Raw genomic sequence first — 20,795 nt, forward strand, 5'->3', positions numbered from 1 at the left:
TGTGTATGTGACCATATTTGGAAGTACAGTAAGACCCCAATGTGATAAGTTCTTGGAAATTGCAATTTTAAGCAAAATGATGTATAACAAAACCAATTTTGTCACTGGTTAATTGATATAAACAAGAGTTAAGTCCCCGTGGCAGATTTCTGATCACAAAAACATCATCAGACCCCTGAACGTAGATCCAAAACACTTCAAATATTAAACAATCATTCACATTCATTTGTTTTCAACTCATATTCCAGTCACGGGCGGTCGGCGCAAGGTGCGACCCAGCCCTGGACAGGATGTGCTGCCATCGCAAGGCACACTCACACCCACTTGGGCCAGGACAAGAGACATAGCCGTGAATCCAACTTGCACACTTTCTGATGCAGAAGGAAAGCGGAGGACCTGGAGAAAACCCAGGCAGACACAGGGAGAAGTGTCAGCTCCACACACAGGCCGGCCGGGGCTGGGAGTCTGTGGTCTTGGTGAATGAACGACTCATCAACTTTATCAGGAAGCAATGGTGAGTGAGATGACCACGTTATCCCAGGACTGTTGTCGAGTCTTGGCCAAAGTTACTGAGTTAAGATCACACTGGGTTGTGGGGGCTCTAACTCCAGTGATAGGTGATGTTTCAGAGGAAAGCTGAGGGAGATTTGGGTACAGAGACAGAGGGGACACAGGGAATGAGGCTGTGCGATGACAGAGGCAGAAGCTGGAGTGAACAAACTCCACACACCACACCAAGGGTTGCCAGGAGCCACCAGAAGCTGGGAACATGCACGGGAGGATTCATCTCTGGAGCCTTTGGAGGGATTATGACCCTACTGAGTCCTTTTTTTTTTTTTAAGATTTATTTATTTATTTATACAAGCAGTGGGTACAGTCAGAAGTGCAGGAGGGTGAGAGAATTCACCAGAGCCAGAGCGGGGAGCAGAGCAGGCAGAAGGACCGAGGTACACTGCTGAGGGGAGCAGCGGGCGGCAGGAGAGGTCTGCACGCCATGTGGGGCGTGGGACCCTCGCCCGGTGGCCGGGGATCGAAGTAGCGCTGCAGAGGCTGCGGGCAGCTTTGCAATGCAGCGCTCAACCACTGCGCCACCGGGGAGGCCCTGCTGTGTCCTTTTTTTATTTTTTTTTATTTTTTTTATTTTTTTCACGTCAGAAGGGTAATGTGCCGACGTCGTAACAAGGTTTGAGGGAGGCACATCTCACACAGCCGCGTGAGCACCCAATCATCACGCTTATGAACCGGAAAAGGATCTGTGTCCTTTTTTTAAACTTATGGGATGATCACTTTTATATTTTGACCCAGGCAGGCAGGCAGGTAGTTAGGCAGGATGGATGCAGGGATGCATGGATGGATGGATGGATGGCAAGGGGAAGGAGGGAGGGAAGAGAAAGGAAGGAGGGAAGGAAGGAAGGAGGGAAGAAAGAAGGGAGGAAGGAAGGGAGGGAGGGAGGGAGGGAGGGAGGGAGGAAGGAAGGGTAGACATGAATGAAAAGCATATCCAATTTCACAGCACTTGTACTATGAATACAATGTTCTTTCTTGAATCACTCAGTTCTTTTTTTTTTTTTTTAGATTTTTTTTTTTTAAGATTTATTTATGCATACAAGAGCTGGGTTGCAGGCCAGAGACATGGGGGGTGACAGGGTTCACCAGAGACAGAGTGGGGAACAGAACAGGCAGACTGACTGAAATACACTGCTGAGGGGAGCAGCGGGCGAGTCAGGAGAGGTCTGTCTCGCCATGTGGGTTTCTCCCTGGCTGGCCAGAGATTGAAATTATGCTGCAGAGGCTGCGGTTTGCTTCACAGGTTGCATCTTCACTGGTTGCACCACCAGGGACGCCCCACTCAGTTCCTCTTTATGAGAAAGTTCCTCTCTCTGGGGCAGAGAGTATGAGCATCTTTCACCGAGATCCTGAAAGTGGGCAAAAGGCATAAAAGATTCGGGTTTCCCAAGAAAGTGGGCCCACCACAAGGAGCCAATCCACATGCCAGAGGCCCCTCGTGGAGTAAGGCCGATCTCACTCCTTGGCACAAGCCTTCAGGTGTCTTTGCTGGGCTGGCCACCAAGTGTGCTTTCCTCCTGAGCCAGCGAGGGCATTGATCTTTCTCACTGAGGTGGTCCCACCCCCACGAGTATAAGCCCGGCTGGCTGGTCGACCTCAGGAACTGCCAGGCTGAGTCTAGCTCCACGTCTGGGTCTGGCTAGTCAATCAACCAAGGACTTGTAGCCTCGAGGCCTGAAGACCAGGTCCGGGTCCAAATTGAGACTGAGACCCAAGACCAGATCCTGCCCCCCGACTCCTCTATCAGACTTCTAGCCTCTAAAACTGTGAGAAATAAACTTATGCTATGTTAAGCCACTAGGTTTGTGATCATTGCCATGGAAGCTTTAAAAACAAATCACTTCCCCACAGATGTGTGCCACTGTGGCCCAAGTGAGGAATCCCTGAATTGTTTTCCTCTTGCACGTCACCACCCTGCTTAGAACATTCTGCGGCTCCCCAACTGTGTATAGAATCAAGACCACACTCCTCACTTATCATGACCAACAAGGCCCGGAGGGCCAGATGCTGGACACTGCCCATCCCTCCCTCCCTCTTCTTTACTGACAAAACTCATTTTGTAGCAAAGGGTAACATAGCCAGCTAAAAAATCTCACCCCCTGGATGTCTTAAGGGTTACCATGTGACAAAGGCTGACTAATGAGATAAATTGAAGGTTCTAGTGGAGTCTTTTGAAAGAGATGAAGCTGAACGACTTGTCCCTCTTGCCTTTGTCCTTGTCTCCTTCCTGCCTGGAAGCAAAAGATGGTTGGGATTTTAGCAGCCATCTTGTGAGAGTAAAGACAAGAGCCACATCCTTAAGATGGTGGAAGGGTGAGCTACACAGGACTTGGGCTCTGATGATGTGCTGGAGGGGCTCCTGTTGTGTCCTCAGATTCAGCCCTCTGTTACACGAAAGCACAGACCTGCCTGCTGCGTGGTCACCCGGCCCCTGTGCCATCTCCTTCTGCCCCGCTCTGTGCACACCAGTCCTGCTGGGCGTCTCTCAGTTCCTGACATCACCAAGTGCCTGTCTGCCTCAGGGTCCTGGTACCTCCGGTGCCTCAGAAACTGACTCCTTCTCATCCTTCAGGCTCCGGCTCAGAGGTCACTTCCTCAGGAGAGCGCCCGCAATACCACTATCACCCTCTCGGCACCACCCTCTCAACACACTGTGCCTTGTGGCCATTTACTTGGCTTTTAGACTTGTTGTCTCCACACCTGCCTTTCCTATAAGCCCACACATCCTCCCAGGTAAGGTCAGCCTTCATCTAAGGGTGGGAGCTCAGAATATGTACGCTGTGGAGGGACCTGCTGATGAGTGAGTGACCACAAAGCATAGCCAGTCAAAGGCCTGCCTGTCTTTTGTTTTTTGCTACTGTTAGAGGAACAGGGCTGGGTTCTGCTGCCTGTTGCTACCAAAAGCCAATAAAGAGAGACAGGAATTGAATCGATAAGCACTTTTATTTGTCAGATCGCTGCCTGTTGATGTGCGAGCACGGCAGGCACAGCATCGAGAGGCCGTGTGCCCTCTCATCCCGGCTGGCCTTGCTACGATGAGCTACGCAGACAGCCATGAGCAAACAGCACATCAGAACAGCGTTGCAGTTGATGTTTCTGGTATTTTGTCACCTTCAGCCCCCAGACCTTGTTATCCATTTCCCAGTAATCTTGACGCTGGTACACCTGGGCGTCAATGTCTGGCACCCCTTGGGCGTCACTGGGGAAGGATTCTCAGTTTAAAGCAAGAGTTTTAGTTTAAAGCAAACAGACTGTTAGCCGTGTGCTGTGTGCGCAGCCTATGCTCTGCGTGATGTCGGATTCCCATACCAGCTATGGCGCCCTTGCCTCCCCCAGGCCCCATCAAAGCACCACACGTGCTGGTTACCCACAAAAGCATGTCAGCAGCAGGCGGCGGACAGGTACTCTCGGGTTTGGTGGGAGTCACTGAATACAGAGCCCACCCAGGGAACCCAAGCAGGCCAATATTCAAGCGCCTGCTGGGCGGCCTGCAGAGGGGTCTGGCTGCCATCACCTGCTTCCTGGGATGCGCATGGTGGGAACTTTTGCCAAACCTCCAAGCACTAGAAAGGCAGGCCCTGGTCAGAGGCCACACTCTGCAGCTGGGAACCCAGACAGGTGCTGACCTGTCTCCTGCTGCCTCAACCAAGAGAGAAGTTGGGGGAGACTGGGGGCACGTGCCGCCGGCCATTGCTTCAAGTTCCCTGTGCCCATAAGCACACACATGCCCCAGCCAGCGCTGCTCCGCCACACAGCCGGGCCTGTGCAGTGGGGTCCTTGCGCAGAATCTCGTCTCCCTTAGATTCCTGAGGAGCACTCCAGAGGTACCTCTTAACTGACGCCAAGTTGTCATCTATGTTGACTTGAAGAGAATCAGAAATCAAAGGACCTGCAGCCTGCAACCAACTCCGAAGCAGAGAGACATTCTCCACTTAGCAGATCCCAGGGAAAGGGAGGCCTTCATGCCCATAATCCCTGCCCAGGCAGGCGGGCAAGGCTGAGACTCTGCTTCAGGCCTCAAAATGCAAGTGTGGCAGCCTACCAGAGCAGGGCTCCTCAGGAGGCAGCCCCTTGCAGAATGTGCAAGCCCCACAACCACCTCTCCCACACATGGTGACTGAGCATTCCCAGGATGCCAAGTTGGAGCTGCATCTCTTCAGAGTCCTGGCCTGGGGAGGTTCTGTGGTTATGGTGCTGCCAAACTGCAGCCTAGAGAGGAGGGTACTTGGAGTTGGGTCACTTGTGGGCAGGGCCAAGAACAAAGCCCTAAGTCTGGGGGTATTAGGGGGAAATGATGTCCTGCGCTAATCCCATACAGGCTTTGTGGACCCCACCCCCACTCCAGACCAAAGCCATGAAGACATTGGGAAAGACAAATCCCGTCACCACCAAAGGGAAGGTGGCTGGGACCTGAGGGTGGAGTTGGGCAGCCAGGTTGGGTATAAAAACCAAACACGTGGGCCTTGGGGTCGCTCGCTGTCGCTCGCCTCCTGGCTTCACGGCTCCTGGCTCGCGGCCAGCTCTCAGAGTGCCGTTTGGGATTCCAGATCTGCGGATCGGGTAGGACTCATTTAAAACTTTGTCTCCCACTTTTCTCCCTGAGCTGTACATTTCCTCATTTCCCCTTCCCTTGTAAATAAACCTTTTATTAACCTTTCGCGTGTACCTGCAGTAGAGCATTGATAAGTCCTTTTAAGCGCGCGGGTGAGGACCCACAGTCAGGCACCCCGTTTTGTATTGGGGCTGACCTATAACAGGGGGAGTTTGAGGAAACGGGAGGAAGGGGAAGAGAAGCTGGCATTTGGACGGTTGTGCCTGGCATTTCAAATGATCATGGTATGACAACTGGGGAGGTAGGTACTAGAATTATTCCCATTTTATAAGTGGAAAAACTAAGGCCATGTCTCCATCTGAGAGCCTGTCAATCCCACTCAAAGACTGGCCTTTGGTCTGCCTGCTCTTACGGGGGTGACCCGACATCACAAAGAGGGTCAGGACGCGTGGCACAAGTCAGACCACTTGGCAAGTCTGCCAAAGGGAACTGTGTTTCCCTGAAATGTGAGCAAGAAGCACTGCTCAGTAAACCAGTTGCTTGCAAAGAAGGTGACACCATGTGGATTTCAAACATTTTTGACCATGAAATCCTTTCTTCCAGTTAATCTTCCAGGAAAGCTCAATACATAAATCCCATCAAAGGCCATTCCTGAGGAACGAGAGAGCCCTGGAGCCTGGCCTGCTTGCTACTTCCTCCTGTGACCCCCCCATCCCACAGCGTGAAGCCCTCTGGGAACCCTTAGTGTTCTGTGGGGTGCAATCTGAAAAGCAAAGCTCCAGGATCAAGTTGCAGGAGCTGTGGAGTCACACAGACCCAAGTTCAAAAACTTGCTGGCTCCACTATATAATCGTTGGTTAGGATTTAGCTGCTCTCTGAGCTAGTTCCCTTGTTAGGAAACTTTCTTGCAGAGTTCTTGAAAGGATTAGACAAAACATATCAATGGAAAAACTCTCTGCCCAGTGCCGAGCCCACAGTAGGTGTCTGATAAGTGGAAGCTATTAGGATGATTTGAGGGACCTTTACAGGAAAGGTCTTGATCATGGAGTCAGCATCCTCAAAACCATCCCAGCTCCAACCTGAAAGTCTGTTGTTAAGATGTCTCTTTGGCCTCAATTATTCATGCCTGGAGGCCCACCTGGCACTTCATTTCTGACAGCAGGGCAGCATTTACCTTGGCAGAGCTCAAGACATTTCTGGACAGGAACTCCGGCTAAGCTGTCACCATCAGCCCGACACCTGCCAGCCAACTGGCAGGTGGAAACGCCGGGGCAAGCAACCAAGGGCACCCTGCAGCGAGGGCTGGGGAGGCCTGGCCTGTGAGGCCTGTCAGGAGGACACTCCTGGCAGCTGGTCCAACCTAGGAGATGCCATTAGATGAATGGGGGGGGGGGCAGCCTACTCCCCCACCACCCCATTCTAGGAAGCCTTAGGAGACCAACAGGAATGTTGTCCAGATTCCTACTGCTCAAAGTGTGCCCCCGGGGCCCAGCACCCCTGGGAGCTCATTGGAAATGCAGGTTCCAGGGCCAAAATCAAAATCCTCAATGGAACAACCTACCCAGGGATTTCTTTTTCTTTTTTGGTCCACAATAAATTTTGAAAAGCACTGGTCAAAAAACACCCTCTGTCTGGGGGCCTCCCCAGTGGCACAGTGGGTTGAGCACAGTGCTGTGAAGCTGTCCACAGTCTCTGCAGTGCCGGCTCCATGCCAGCCAGGGAGATTCCCGCATGGCGTGGCTGACCTCTCCTGCCTCGCCCGCTGCTCCCCTCAGGTGTGTACTTCGGTCCTTCTGCCTGTTCTGCTCCCTGCTCTGTCTCTGGTGAATTCTCTCACCCTCCCGTGCCTCTGGCCTGTACCCCAGTGCTTATATATATATATATATATATATATATAAATCTTTTAAAAAAAATTTTTTTAAAAGGTTTATTTAAAAAAACAAAACAAAACCACCCTCTGTCTGAACCAACATATCACTCATTTTCACCCACAAAATAAGGCCAGCAAGCACAAGGAAGGACTGGTTTAATATTACCTGTTATTATTTTCCCTGACCTTATGCAACCACACAGTAACTTCCAGTTACCCTCTGAAGTTTTCGCATCTCGGGTTAAAATAAACCCACACAAAACACTTGTCATCACAGAAGTGATGTCCAAGGAGAGAACCAGGCCAAGGGGAGAACCAGGCTAGGAAAAGGGGCACTTCATCAGTGTTGTGTCAGGGTAGGTGAGCTAAGAAGGCCTAGGAAACAGGCACTTGAGTGACTGAATGAGGAAGTCAGAAATGGGTACAGGGGTAGTCACTTAGGAACAGGGTGCCCCGAGCCCCAAGCCCATTTATCAATCTGAACCATCAGTGGGAACCAGGAAGGTGTGCCCGCTGCAAGCCCAGGTGTCTCAAACCATTTATCTGCATGCCCAGGTGTCTCAAACCATTTATCAAACTAAATGGGGAACAGTCGATGGGAGTCAGGGTGCCCCCTAACCCAATTAAAAATGGAATGTTCAGGGCCTCCCCTGGTGACGCAGCGGTTGAGCGCTGGGCTGCAAGGCTGCCCGCAGCCTCTGCAGCGCTGGTTCATTCCCTGGCTGCGGGTGAGGGTCCCAAAAAAAAAAAAAAAAAAAGGAATGTTCAAAGCACCAGCAAAATTACACAACGCTAAAGCAACAGACCAAAGCTGGTTTTGGGAAGACAGGTCAGGTAAGTGGGAAACTCAGTGGGGCTCAGTAACCTGGGAGACCCCACAAGCTCCAACCAATCAGCAAGAGACACAATGCAGAGACACCCAACAGCCACACATACCCCCACTTCTATATAAACTCCTGCTTTTTGGCCCCTTAACAGCTACCCACTCAGGGCTCTTCTCTGTTCAGACAGCTTTCCTGTCCTTCCTCATATCGGTCAGTAACACTCTTGCTTTGCTGCCTAACTCTGGTCTCAATGTTGAATTCTTTCCTCATGGAGACAAGAACAAAGAGGAGCCATGGCAGGGGGCGGTGGTGTCCCCAGGCCCCTAAGTCTGATTCATTACTGATCCCATAGGGTTCTTGTTTGGCTTTTTTTCAATTAATTTCTCACAAATTTTGAAAGAGCCAATAACTAACTGGTTTCAAGGGAGGAGCATTTACTGTGGTGCACATAAAGGGGGAGGGGGTGGCAATTGCCCAGAAACACACTCTTGGCTGGGGGCAGCATGGGGTGGGGTGGGGTGGTCTTGGCTTTATGGCAAGGCCCAGGACACAAGCAAGGACTGTAGGGTAAGGTAAAAAATCAGGCTTTTCTGCCCTCCCGCCATCAGGATAGATGAGAGAACCCTGTGATCCTGAATGCATGCCTGATGGCGGGCACCTGAAGTGGGTACACCTACACTAAGACTGCTTTTTAAGGGTGGCGTCACGGGGACGCCAGTAGCAGCTGAGAAAGAAGGCGAAGAGAAGCCGATGAGAGAAGCAAAGAAGCAGAAACAGAGAACGCCAGAGAGCCCAGAGAGAGTGCAGATTTGCTGGGGGCTGGGAGGACTGCCAGCCTCCCGGCCCCCCAGCACCCCTGCCTGCCATATGCCTGGTGAACCCCAATAAAAGACCTGCAAAAGCCACTGAGGACTCTGACTCCTCCTTTACCCGGTCTGCATGGGATCAGAAAACCTGCACAGTGTCCATTCCTGCCCCTTACAAGGACTAAGCTAACTCAGTAAATAAACAAGCATCTGGACCAGGCTTGAAAGGGGTGTGGGATGGCCCAGAGGACAAAGTATCTCTGAAGGCCCTGCACCCCTTGTGGGAATGGAAAAATCATCTCGTTCTGGCACTGACTGGACGTGTGGGCTCTTGGGGGAATATCAGCCAACTAGAGATTTTGATAGCATAAGTATATGTTGAATAACCATAGAAAATTAGTACTACAGGGAAAAAGCAAAAACACACCTCCCTCTTCCCTCTCTGGTCTCAAGCTGGCATATTCCCTTCCAGATATTTCATATGTATATAATTTCACATGGTTACAGTCCTGCTGATCATCCAGTTTTATAAGCATCTTCGGTCACGTTTCACAATATCTAAAGCAGTTTTTGACACTGAACCTAGTCTTTTCACCATCATTTATAATGACTTTGTGGCAGACTACTCAAGAAATCCCACAATTTTCTTTACTCTTTCCCTACAGTTGGGCACTTAGGTAGTGCCCAATTTTTACAGTCTCCTCAATTCTACTGTGCTGAGCATATCACCATCTCCCATATCCCGGATGATGGCCACTGCTGCACTGCTTTTGGTGCCCCTCAAACTTTACTGTGCATGTGAATTACCTGGAAATCACACTGCAAATGTGCAGACTGCAAATTTCCATGAGCTCCCAGGTGCTGCCAGTGCTGCCGGTGGGGGCACCAGCTTTGAGGGGTAGCAAGGATGTGAGGAGGAGCACTTGAAGCTTCAAGGCCAGGAAATCCTTTTTTGTTGCTGTGTTTTTGGACTTTCAGGTAAGACCTAGGGGGTGGGTGTGTGGGGGTGTTGTAGGACTACCCTTTTTTTCCTAAACCTTTTGTTAACTTTCTCAACCAAGTAACACAACCAGTTTTTGTAATAATTCTATGAGAACTTCTCAGTCTTCCTTACCTTCCTCAGGTGAGGAAACAGGTTTAGGGTGATGATATGGCAGGATACACACTAGTTAATGTGCCTGGCACTCAAGCAGGGTGACCAATCATCTGGTTTACCTGGGGCAGTTTACCTGGTTTACCTGGGGAGGAAGGGCTTCCCAGTATGCTGAAGTCATGCTAAAATCAGAACGGAGAGAACTGGGCAAGTCGACAACCCTAGGCAAGAGCCTAAGTCAGTCTGCCGGGATTCCTCCTTCCTGACCCTGGGCCAGCTGTGTGTGCATTAGGGTAGAAAACCTTCACAAAAACACTCAGATGATGGTTCCTCCATTTGAAGAAGTGTGTTTAAAGGGGCTAAGAGAGCCTCCCTGGTAGCACAAGGGGTTGAGCGTCAGCATTTTGAAGCTCTCCGCAGCCACTGCAGCCTGAGTTCGATCCCCGCCAGGGAGGTGACCCACATGGCACAGCAGACCTCTCCTGTCAATGACTCCTTCCACTGGCCTGCCTGCCACACACACACACAGCCCGCAAAAAAAAAAAAAAAAAAAAAAAAAAAATTCACAAGCATTCTCAGGGCCTCAGGCTTGGTCTTGGTGTAAAATCTCTGGAAAACTTGAATCCAAGCAAGAATCCTATTTCCACTGGGAAGTGGTGGTAGAGTGGGTGTGAGAATCAAATCCAAGGAGATGGTTCTGGCCAGTGGGTGGGAGCTGCCAGCTCACCCTGGGGGCAGGCTGGATGCCTCAAGGCCTCCATAGCAAGGGGTATGAGCTAGAAGGAGCACTTTGATGAGGTGGTCAGGCAGGGGCTGAGCAGAAGGGCCAGGCAGAAGGGACTGGGAAGAAGGGGGTTGGGTCAGAGGGGAGCAGAGGGGAAGCTGGTCAGAGGATTGGGCCAGAGATCTGCTATGGGGCCGTGTGGTGGGGCTGGGCCAGAAGGAAAGTCCACAGCCAAGAGGGGGACTGGGAAAGAAAGGAGGAAGATAAGGGGGCACTGGGGTGGGTAAAAGGGATAAGGCAAAGGAAATGGCAGCCCACCTGCCTGGCACTCAGCCCTTCCATATGGCTCCAGAGCAAAGGGACCCAGAACCTGGCTCCTATTGGCAGGAACTAGGCTGTGATGTGGATAAAGAGCAGTAACATTTTCCTGTTGAGACCCAAGCAAACTTTTTTTTGTAAAGATTTTATTTTATTTATACAAGAAGTGGGGTACAGGCCAGATGCTTGGGAGGGTGCGAGGATTCACCAGAGACAGAGTGGGGAACAGAACAGGCAGACTGACAAAGTACGCTGCTGAGGGGAGCAGCGGGAGAGGCAGGAGAGGTCTGCTGTGCCAGGTGGGTTGCTCCAAGGCTGGTGGGAATCGAACCGGCACTGCAGGGGCTACGGACAGCCTCACAGCGCTGTGCTCAACCACCTGCGCCACCAGGAAGGACCACCAAGCAAATTTTTTGAGACTAAACCAAACTTGCCAAAATGACCTTTCCCCCACTTATCTCTTATTTGGCTTTTTGCCACCAAGCCATTGTCTGGGTCAGGTTTTCCCAACTCTCGGGGACATAGGAAGTGACACGTATTATGGAGCAAAATAGTCTACTCCTTGGGCCCCAGTCACAATTATGAGAAAATAGCCATATCTAGATCCTTCTCTATACCAGGCCAAATAGCCCCAAGCTCCATCAACCACTTTGGACTCCTTTGATTTCTAGATCTAAAAGGGGCTTCCCCTTCTAAAGGGGCTTCACAGAACGAGACTTCCAGCTGTGATCAAGCCCAGAAACACCCCACAGGACCCCTAGAGTCCGAGCCCTGGTCCCTGAGTTTCCACCGGTTTCCATAAACCAGCCGACTCTCCCCCCTCCATCCCTGGCAGCCACTTCATGCTCCTGACTCATCCCCGGCCCACAGGCAGTGAGTAGCCCCAAGTCTATTCGTCATGAACTGCTGCTAAGCCACATCTCTCCCACCTTAATTCAAACCTAAATGCCAGGATTTATATTTATCCCAGTAGTTTCATCTGGTGTGAGGCCAACTATCATTCAGCCTGCCCAAGAGGTCTTCGGTTCCGATCTGAAATCTGAACTCTCCCTTCAGCTAAGGCTGAGTCTGATCCTCCTATCTGCTGGACAGTCAGAGAGGATCCAGCCAGGGTGGACTGGCTTCTTCATGCGAACTCTTGATGTGTGGTTCCCCAGGGCCCCCTGCCCCAAAGCCCCCCAGTCGGTGGAAGTCTTGTGATCAAGTACAGCCACATGAGCCTGAGAAAGTCTCAGTTCATGCTGACAGATCCAGTAACCTATTTTCAAACTGGGTTTACAGTGTCACCGGTGAGTTTCCAGGGGGAAGTTTGAATGAAAGAAACCCCCAGGCTCCTCTCTAGTGTTTCTGGACCCACCCAGGGTGGACTCCAAGAATTGGTGGTGTTGTTTTTTAAGCTCTGGGGTTATTGACTCCATACCGGCTCTTAGCGATCCCTGCTGTCCTTTCCACATGCCCACAGTCAATCGCTTCCTTAAGTTCCAGCCTCTGTGATTCTCTTCTGCAGGGTGCGTGACTCAGAGAAAGTTTCAGTACTTTAACCCAGAGCCCAACAAGGCTGGGGGCGAGGACTACAGATGGGGTGAGCCTCCCCAGGCGTCCCCTCACTCAGATAAATTCTCTCGACCTTCCATTGCATCATCCCCCCACAGCTACCTGGATCTCTGCAGGATGGAGAAGACAGGGCAGAGCAGGATCATCATGTCAACACGCAGTCATGCAGATAGAGAATATTTTCATACAATATATTTTTAAGTCAAAATTAATGTCAAATGATACATGATGAACAAAATATCAAAATTTTAAATACAGGCTCAGTAATGATGCCAAGCCATGTCGGAGTCCGAGATAAAATCAGTAGCAGAGGGGCCTCCCTGGTGGTGTAAGGGGTTAAGTCGCAGCACTATGAAGCTATCTACAGCCACTGCAGCACGAGTTCAATCCCTGGCCAGAGAACTGATACACATGGCGCAGCAGACCTTTCCTGTCCCACCCGCTACTCCCCTCAGCAGTGTATTTCAGTCAATCTGCCTGTTCTGTTCCCTACTCTGTCTCTGGTGAATACTCTCACCCCCCACACCTCTGGCCTGTACCCCAGTTCTTGCATGCATAAATAAATAAATCTTTTTAAAAAAATCAGTAGCAGAAACAGGGAGAGCTGGAAGCCCCTGTTACCCTATTCCCTCCAGACCAGGCTGCGGTGGGCATGGCCCCTCTCTCACCCCCACTGCCAGGGCTCTTGTCCAACAGCCCCTTCTGAGAGGCAGGCACAGCATACTGGCTGGCCGGTGACCGCCCACCGGTTGCTCAGGCACAGAGGCGTGGGCTGCTCCCCGCCACGATCTTTTTACACGCTTCACCACCCCTGTTGTCTCTGGCCGCCCTGCCCACTCCTGGATGAACTATTCCTGCCCTGAGCAATCACCCACTTCAAGAAAGAAAGGATTCTGGGCCTCCCTGGTGGCACAAGGGGTTAAGTCTCAGCACTATGAAGCTATCAGCAGCCACTGTATGAGTATAAAGTAAAGGCATTTTCAGACATGCAAGTTCTCAAAAGAAGTTTCCACCTGGTAACCTTTCTCTGGAAGCTAAACAAATAAGGGGTAAGGCAGGGAAAATAAGAACCAGCGTCAAGGGAGTTGAGTGTCCACCACAGTAGACAGATAAAGAGGGTTTCCAGGAAGGCTATAGGCCAAGCAGGGGAGCAGCCAGTCCAGGCTGAAGCAGGAGACAGAGAGGTTTCTGAGGGAGTGGGTCATGGGGAAGAGAGAACTCCTCATAAATTTACCACAAGTGGAAAATACCATTAAATCGAAAAGACATTTAAAAGACCTACCCCATGGAACATCTAACTTAGCCTTTCCTACCTAAAATGTGCTCAGAACATTAACATTAACTGCATAAAATCAGCTAATACAAAGCCTATTTTTTTTTAAGATTTATTTATGCATACAGGCCAGAGGTGTACAGGGTGAGAGGATTCACCAGAGACAGAGTGGGGAACAGAACAGGCAGACTGACTGAAATACACTGCTGAGGGCGAGACAGGAAAGGTCTGCTGTGCCATGTGGGTAGCTCCCTGGCCGGGGACTGAACTCGTGCTGCAGTGGCTGCAGATAGCGTCATAGTGCTGCGACTAAACCCCTTGCGCCACCAGGAAGGCCCTAATACAAAGCCTATTTTATAATAAAGTATTGATTCCTCATGTCATAGGAAGTTCACTATATTGCCGGGCTTGGATTAGTGTGAACAGTATTGACATGATCATAATGACATATGCAGACAGCGCATAGCATCTAACAAAAATACTGAGAGTGGAAAATGAGGCATAGAGAGTGTATAAAAAGCAAATCTTCATCAACACAACAAGCAGTCAACAGATAATGTCCAAAGGGGTGAATCAAGAAGCAGCAGGATAAGCAAATATTCAGTCTCCAAGTGGAGACCCAAGTGGGGTCCCAAGCGGCACCTGCGGGAGCGGGGTGGAGGGGGGACCTCTGTGTTTTGTTTTTTGATTTCAGTGCTCTTTGACCTTTTGACTATGCTCTTCTTGGAATTAAAAAAACAGTTCTCAAAATATTAAAGAAATTAAATATATGCAGAGGAGCACATCTTGTTTCTTCTTGTTTTATGGTTTCCCTGTGCTCTGGGAATCCATTCTCTCCCAGCCGTAGGCTCCTACACTCTGGTGCAGAAACTCACACTCGCAGACACAAACAAACAGCCCACGGAGACAGACACACAGGCAGACATACATGATGCACAAGAACCTTCAGACACACGTGCAAACACACTCCCTCTGGCACCCACACGTGGTACAGATTCACCCCCAGCCAGAGACCGCCATTAGCCTCCCAGAAAGCTGGAGGCTGCTGAGCAGAGCAGAGCAGAGTCAGACACTGCAAGGACCGCACCTCCACCACCTTGAGTCCCTGCTCCCGCCCCGCCCCCAGAGTGCCCCAGGCAGAGGAGGCTCTCACCTGGAGCTTCACCCTAATTACTTCTCTCCTCAGCCACCTTCAAACTGCCCTGTCAGACTGAGCCTCTCCAGTCATTAACCCTTTGGGGTCCCATGGTCTGCGGGTGGGCAAAACAGCGGGTGGGCCGCGCTAACAGCTGGAATGTAACGGATAATGCCAGCGCCAGCTTTTGCTGGAGGGAGAGCTCAGTGGTAGGAAGCCTGTGTCACATGCTCTAGGTTCACAAGGAAAGAGGCAGCCTATGACATTTTGAGATGCTAAGATTTTATGGTCCAGGCTGGGTCCTGCTTTCATCTCCTGCCCTGAGATCGCTCTCTCCATGCTGACCTGTCAACCCCAAAGGACATGTGATTTATGTGCCACCCCCACTACTTCCGGCCCCTCCACCATCTTCTGGCACTTACCACCACCCTGGTCCCGTTATCCGGCAGTGTGTCAATGGCCAGGGTGTCCCCACCCAGGTCCTGGCTCAGCTGTGTCCTGTCCGGCTCTGACACCTGCGCAGGGCTCTCGTGGGCTTTCCGGTTCCAGCCCTGCGTGGTCCCTTTGCTGCCCCATCCTGGGCCTCGGCCTGCATCCTGACCTGGGAGAAGGGGACAGAAAGCTGAGCCCTGGCAGTTCAGGGTAAAGGAGGCTTCCCATCCCCACCCCATCCTTGACCTTGGGGACACTGACCGCCCGGCTGGAGACATCCAACTTGTGTGGAGAGCCTCAGGCCCAGCTCCCCACCAAGCACTGTGCTCACACAACACTTCCAGCCCTCGCCCAGCCCTCCATGGTGGAGATGATGCTCTCCAGATTGTAGACAGGAATCAGCGGCTCACAGAGGTTATGAGCCTCACGTGGCAGCGGGTTAAGGAGGGAGATAAGTCTCAAACCCAGGTTGATCTGCCACCCAAAAGGGTGATTATTCTCCATCTCATCTGCACACTGAAATCATTGCAGGAGTTTTAAAAATTTCTGATGTCTGGGTTCCACCCCGGAAATTCTGGTGTAATTGGTCTACAGTGTGGTCTGGACATAAGGATTGATTTTTTTTAGATTTATTTTTATTTATGCATGCAAGAACTGGGGTGTAGGCCAGAGTTGCGGGGGTGAGAGGTTTCACCAGAGACAGAATGGGGGGGAAGAACACATGGATCTACTGAAATACACTGCTGAGGGGAGCAATGGGTGAGACAGGCGAGGTCTGCTGCACCATGTGGTCAGTTCCCTGGGGGAGGTGGGGGGGGGCACTGCAGGGATCAAACTCATGCTTCAGTGGCTGCATAGTGCTGAGACTTTTAACCCCTGTGCCACCAGGGAGGCCCAGCATTAGAATTCTTAAGTGATCCGCAGGGGAACTTATGAGATGAAGCCCTGGACTTAACCCTGCAAGCAGGGGTGAGAATCACTGCTCTGGAACCTTCCAAACCTGTTCCAGAAATGGGACAGAACCCCACCCTCCAGGGGACTCAGGGGCCTGAGAGCAGAGGACTTCTTGACCACCGTACCATCCATATCATGGACTGGATAATTCTTTGTTTTGGGGTTTGTCATGGGGATTGCAGGATTTTTAATTTTATTTTATGTCCACTTATGCCTGTTTTTGTCAGTGCCTACCTCCCCTCCCCCAGGTGGCCACCCACCATCCCTTGTGTCCTTTCCCCTTCCCCCTCCCTCTTAACCTCAAAGCCCTCTGGATGTTTATTAATGCCCACTGGCTTTTGAAAGTGTTTTACATTATGAAACTGTCTGCGCTGTAAATGTCCGGTATTTGTTTTTATCATTCTGACTGACTTTGCCACTGCAGGATTTTTTAGCAGCATCCCTGTTTTCTGGCAGAAATGACAGATGCTAGTAGTATGCCCTCCTCCCCAACCCCCCTCCCCCGTCAGGGTTTGTGACTGTCACAGACGTCACCATAGTGGGGACGCCTCTTTAGTCCTATCACTACCTTCACAAGCCACTTTCCCTACGAAATGAGGAGCTTGCACACCGCCAGGGATGGCAAAAAGGCTTCATCTCAAGAGCCACCTCTACTTAATCAGTGGCAGCCAGGAGCAGGCTAATGAGCAGCCTCCTGAGCTCTGTGTGTGCTTCGCAGGCGAGCGTCCCGGCAGATGTCTGCCCCGGCTCAGGTCTGCTAAGGGCGGCTCAGGTCTGGTGAGCAGCCACTCGCAGGCCACTCAGCAGCCATTGTTGGGCCCCACCACCTCCCCAGTTCCCTCTAGGTCGGTAAATTAATTCTAACACATTCATGACACAAAACCATGCTTTTCCACTTCAGGAAGGTTTATGCCCCCAAAGAGGTGTCATATATCGTCACTCCAATTGTCACACCTACTATGGTGTGTATGTGGGGCTCAGACCACCCGGCAGGTGGGTCTGATCTTCCTTGAGCTCCAATTTCAGGCCCATCCTGTGTCAGAGGCTCTCTCTCCTCTGCCTGCTGCCACTCACCCCCAGAGCTGCTGGATGTAGCTGTCTCTCCTGGAGCACCCATGGGTAACTATGAACCTTTCTCCCTGGTAGACTTGAGTTCCCCAGGACTCTCCCACCCTCTACTGCAATTATGTATCCTCAGGAGTGCAAACAGTAGGTGCTCAATCATTGCATAATTGAGAACACAATGCTGGAGGTAACTTTGGGAGCCGGCAAGGACAGAGGCTGAGACAAGGCTTGGCCAGGACTGGACCCGGGGCTGGGGCCAGGACTCTGCTGTGGGGCCCTAGTTTGTCATTAGACATTTTATCCAATTAAGTCATTCTTGGCTGCTGGCGCCTGCTGGACCCTTGCCGGCCCCCTCTCACTTCTCTGCCTCTAATAGTAAACAGATGCTCTGGAGGTGGGGAGAGGGGTGGTTCCCAGACCCCTTCCCCAAGATGCCCACTAGCTGCCCACAAATGGACCTGAGCCAGGCTGGGAAGCCAGCCTGCCCACGGCCCAGACCCCACGCCAGGGCTGTCCTGCCCCTCTCGGGTGGGGCCTGCAGCTGCCTCCAGAGACAGAACTGTTTGTGCCAGGCTGGCCTCCCTGGTTCCCCGGGTCCTCCTGCAAGCAGCCCTCGAGCCTGGGCAGGAGCCAGGACAGGGAAGGCGCGTGTGCAGAGCAAATGGAGGGGTTCAGCCTGCCTGGAAAGGGATGCTGAGGTTCTGTAGACATCACAACCCCGCAACTGAGGCAGGAGGGTACCCGGATGGTGAAGGCCCGAGGCTAGAGGACAGAGCAGTGAGGACAGACCCAGCCACAGGGGGGCAAGGAGGAGACACCCTAGGTTTCCCTCTTAAAGCTGCTTTCTCATCACTAAAGTGGGGGTGACCAGCCTATGGCTGCCATGAGCATCCAGGGGAGACACAAATGAGAAGCTATAAATAGGAGTCAGGGCCTGGGTCAGCAGCAGAGTCCATAAAAGAGATCAGAACAAGAGAATGAGAGGCAGGTGTTTGGGGAGCACTGCCTAGCCCTGAATGGTCCCCTCTCAACCTACACCACATCTGTATCCCTGCCACCCTTCCCCTGCCAAGTTGGCTAGGCCAGAACATACCCCCCTTAACGGGCCCTTGCACATACAAGAAGACTTGCCTGAAGGCCTCAGTCCTCCTGCCTGTGTGCTCACACGTGAGTTGCACACCCACACAACCCTTGGCCATGCCTTGCTCAACCCTCTGCCGGTGCAGAGATTCCATCTTCCCAGCACCCTCTCTGTGTGTCTGCCTGTGAGTGTACCAGCCTATGAGTGATGGCAAGAAGCTTCTAGAGCACAAGGGGTTCCTCTAGTCATCCACTCATTCACCCATGGCCCCAAGTAGCATTCGACCTGGTGGAATGTCACAACAGCAACAGTGACAATAAAAATGATAGCTGACTTTTAGAGAAGGCTTACTCTGTGCCTACACTATGCCAGCGCTCAGCACATCAATTTAACCGATCCCTTAAAGTAACCCCAGGAGATAATTCTGGTTTTCCATCAACCTTACAAATTGGAAAGTCGAAGCACAAGGAAGTTAAGGACTCCCCCAAGGTCACACTATGAGCCCAGGATAGTCCAGGCAGGATTTACCCTCAGGCCAAGTGGCCCCAGGGTGTGCTCAGATCACAGAACTAAGGAGAGGTGAACTGTACTCCCAGCCTGCTTCCTAAGGAGCAGGGGAGCCCCCACCCCCAGGTGGGGTTGGTGTATGGGCAGAGCCCTGCACTGATGCTACTGAGCCTGAGCCTGAGAGCTGCCCTGGGAGACCATGGGCCCTGCCAGATAAGGGGAGCCCCGGGGCAGTGGCACGGCCTCCACACATGCCACTGCCCTGCTCCGGGGCAGGAGGCAATGGGCAGACTTCAGGAGGCTAGGTCTTGCCACGCTCCAGTGCCAGGGTCAAGCCACCCTCGTCCCATCCATCACCCAAGGGTGTCATTCCAGTCCCATGGCCGCCACTCAGTTACGGCCACCACCTCCTCTTTCCTGGTAGCCACTCCATCCTCCGCCCTCAATGCCCACTCACCCCTGCCTAGAGCATCTAGAGCCTGGAGGATGGACTTGATCCAGCTCATGCAGCCCTGAGCCCTTCAAGACCGGATCCTGGCACCCCACCCCCAGCCTCCTGTCGCCCTAAGGACTTCTCCAGGACCCAGCCCCGCCCTCTCTGGCCACAGAGCTTCACACAAGCAGTTTTCTCAGCCAGGACCACTCTGCTCCACAAATAAACCTTGCTCCTGATGAGTTCTTGCTCATCCTTCAAGTCTCGCGAGATGTCACTTCCCAGAGCCTCCCCTGACAGCTCTCCCCCCTCACCCCAAATGTTAGACACACCATGCCAGCCCTGATGCCACATATCACTGATACCGGTGCACCTATAGGCTCCAGGTGAGTGACATAGAGCAAATGTTCAGTAAGCAGACAAGGATGGTGGATGACGCACGAAAGGCAGAGAGAGGGAGAGAGGGAGGAAGATCCCCAGACCTTAGAAGAGCCTCCCCTTGAGGCACAGCCCCTGGAAACCCCTACTGTAATATCTCAGCAATAAAAGCTCACACATTTGAAACCAGGCCAGCTCAAGACTCAGCCACTTGCTGGCGGCACCTCTGGATAAATTGCACGATCCCTCTAAACCTCAGTCTCTTCATCTGTAAAACGGGAATGATAAAAGCTGTATTTGGTAGGTGCTCCTGCCTTTCCTGCGTTTCACGTGAGGACTGACTTTCCACAGCAGGGGAAGTGATCCAGATCCTGAGTTGAAACCCTGCCCCCCAGTCACAAAGTCCCCAGCCGCACCCGCTCCTCTCCTACTGGCAGGCAGGGGCCCACCAAGGACCCTCGTCTGGGGAAAAGAATGGAAGCACCAAGAGGTGGCAGGGAGAGACCGCTGATCAACTCGGAAGAAAAGAGGACAAAGGAGATCAACTCGGGAGCAAGTGGGATCTGTGACCACCTCTCATTCGCTCACTCATCAGCCACAGTACTGAGCCCCTGGTGTGTGTCTTTCCATAGATGGAGTTTCAAGGCTCCAAACAAGCTCACCTATCAAAAGGGAAGGGTGGTCTCAGCTCCCTTCTGAGGCTCCCTGGGGCCCAGAGGACTCGCAGGCTTGGGGCTGGGTGGCTGTACCCCATCAGGTCCAGCTCCTGCTGCCCTTTCACTGGCCACAAGGACTCCACCACCCACCAAAGTCAGACTGTGTCTCCTGAGCAGCCCTCCCCCAGGATGTCCCACCACCACATCTCAAACACAAAAGACATGCGCCTGCCCCCACCCCAGTGCAGCCTGGTCCATGGACAGAGGCCTGGTCTGAGTCAACAGCTGCCCCTCTGGCTTCCTTGGGTCTAACCAATCTCCTGGAGGATTCTCTGTCAACATCCAGAAGATAGGGTGTCCTCTGCTTAGAAATGAGATTCAAGTCTCTGCCTGGCCCCTCTTTCTGGCCTCCCCAGTGTCTACCTGACTCTGAAGAGGCAGTGCTCAGCCAGGTCTGGACCAAGCCACTATGGCGAACCTTCCAGAGCCCCTCCCGGCCCTTTCACCTCCCAACTCCATCAGGGGCTCAGGGCCCTCCCTCATCCATCCTGTCACATCCTGAGTTCAGAAGAT

At 52.1% G+C, this 20,795-nt stretch overlaps 1 protein-coding gene and 1 non-coding gene across 2 annotated transcripts in view; both read right to left on the reverse strand.

Moving 5' to 3' along the window:
- PLXDC1 (plexin domain containing 1) overlaps positions 1-20,795 on the reverse strand; it is a 55,221-nt gene that overhangs the window by 32,996 nt on the left and 1,430 nt on the right. Inside the window, exon 2 of the mRNA XM_037494295.2 lies at positions 15,139-15,317. Coding sequence (XP_037350192.1) covers positions 15,139-15,317 — 179 coding nt within the window. The remainder of the gene's footprint in view (positions 1-15,138; positions 15,318-20,795) is intronic.
- On the reverse strand, positions 1,150-1,253 carry LOC119233194 (small nucleolar RNA U13). Its single transcript, XR_005122341.1, has one exon. It is a non-coding gene; the product is annotated as a small nucleolar RNA U13 (small nucleolar RNA).

This window comes from Talpa occidentalis, unplaced genomic scaffold (genome assembly GCF_014898055.3).
Source record: "Talpa occidentalis isolate TD23 unplaced genomic scaffold, MPIMG_talOcc4v2.1 talOcc4.7, whole genome shotgun sequence".
In the NCBI taxonomy this organism is placed as follows: Eukaryota; Metazoa; Chordata; class Mammalia; order Eulipotyphla; family Talpidae; genus Talpa; species Talpa occidentalis.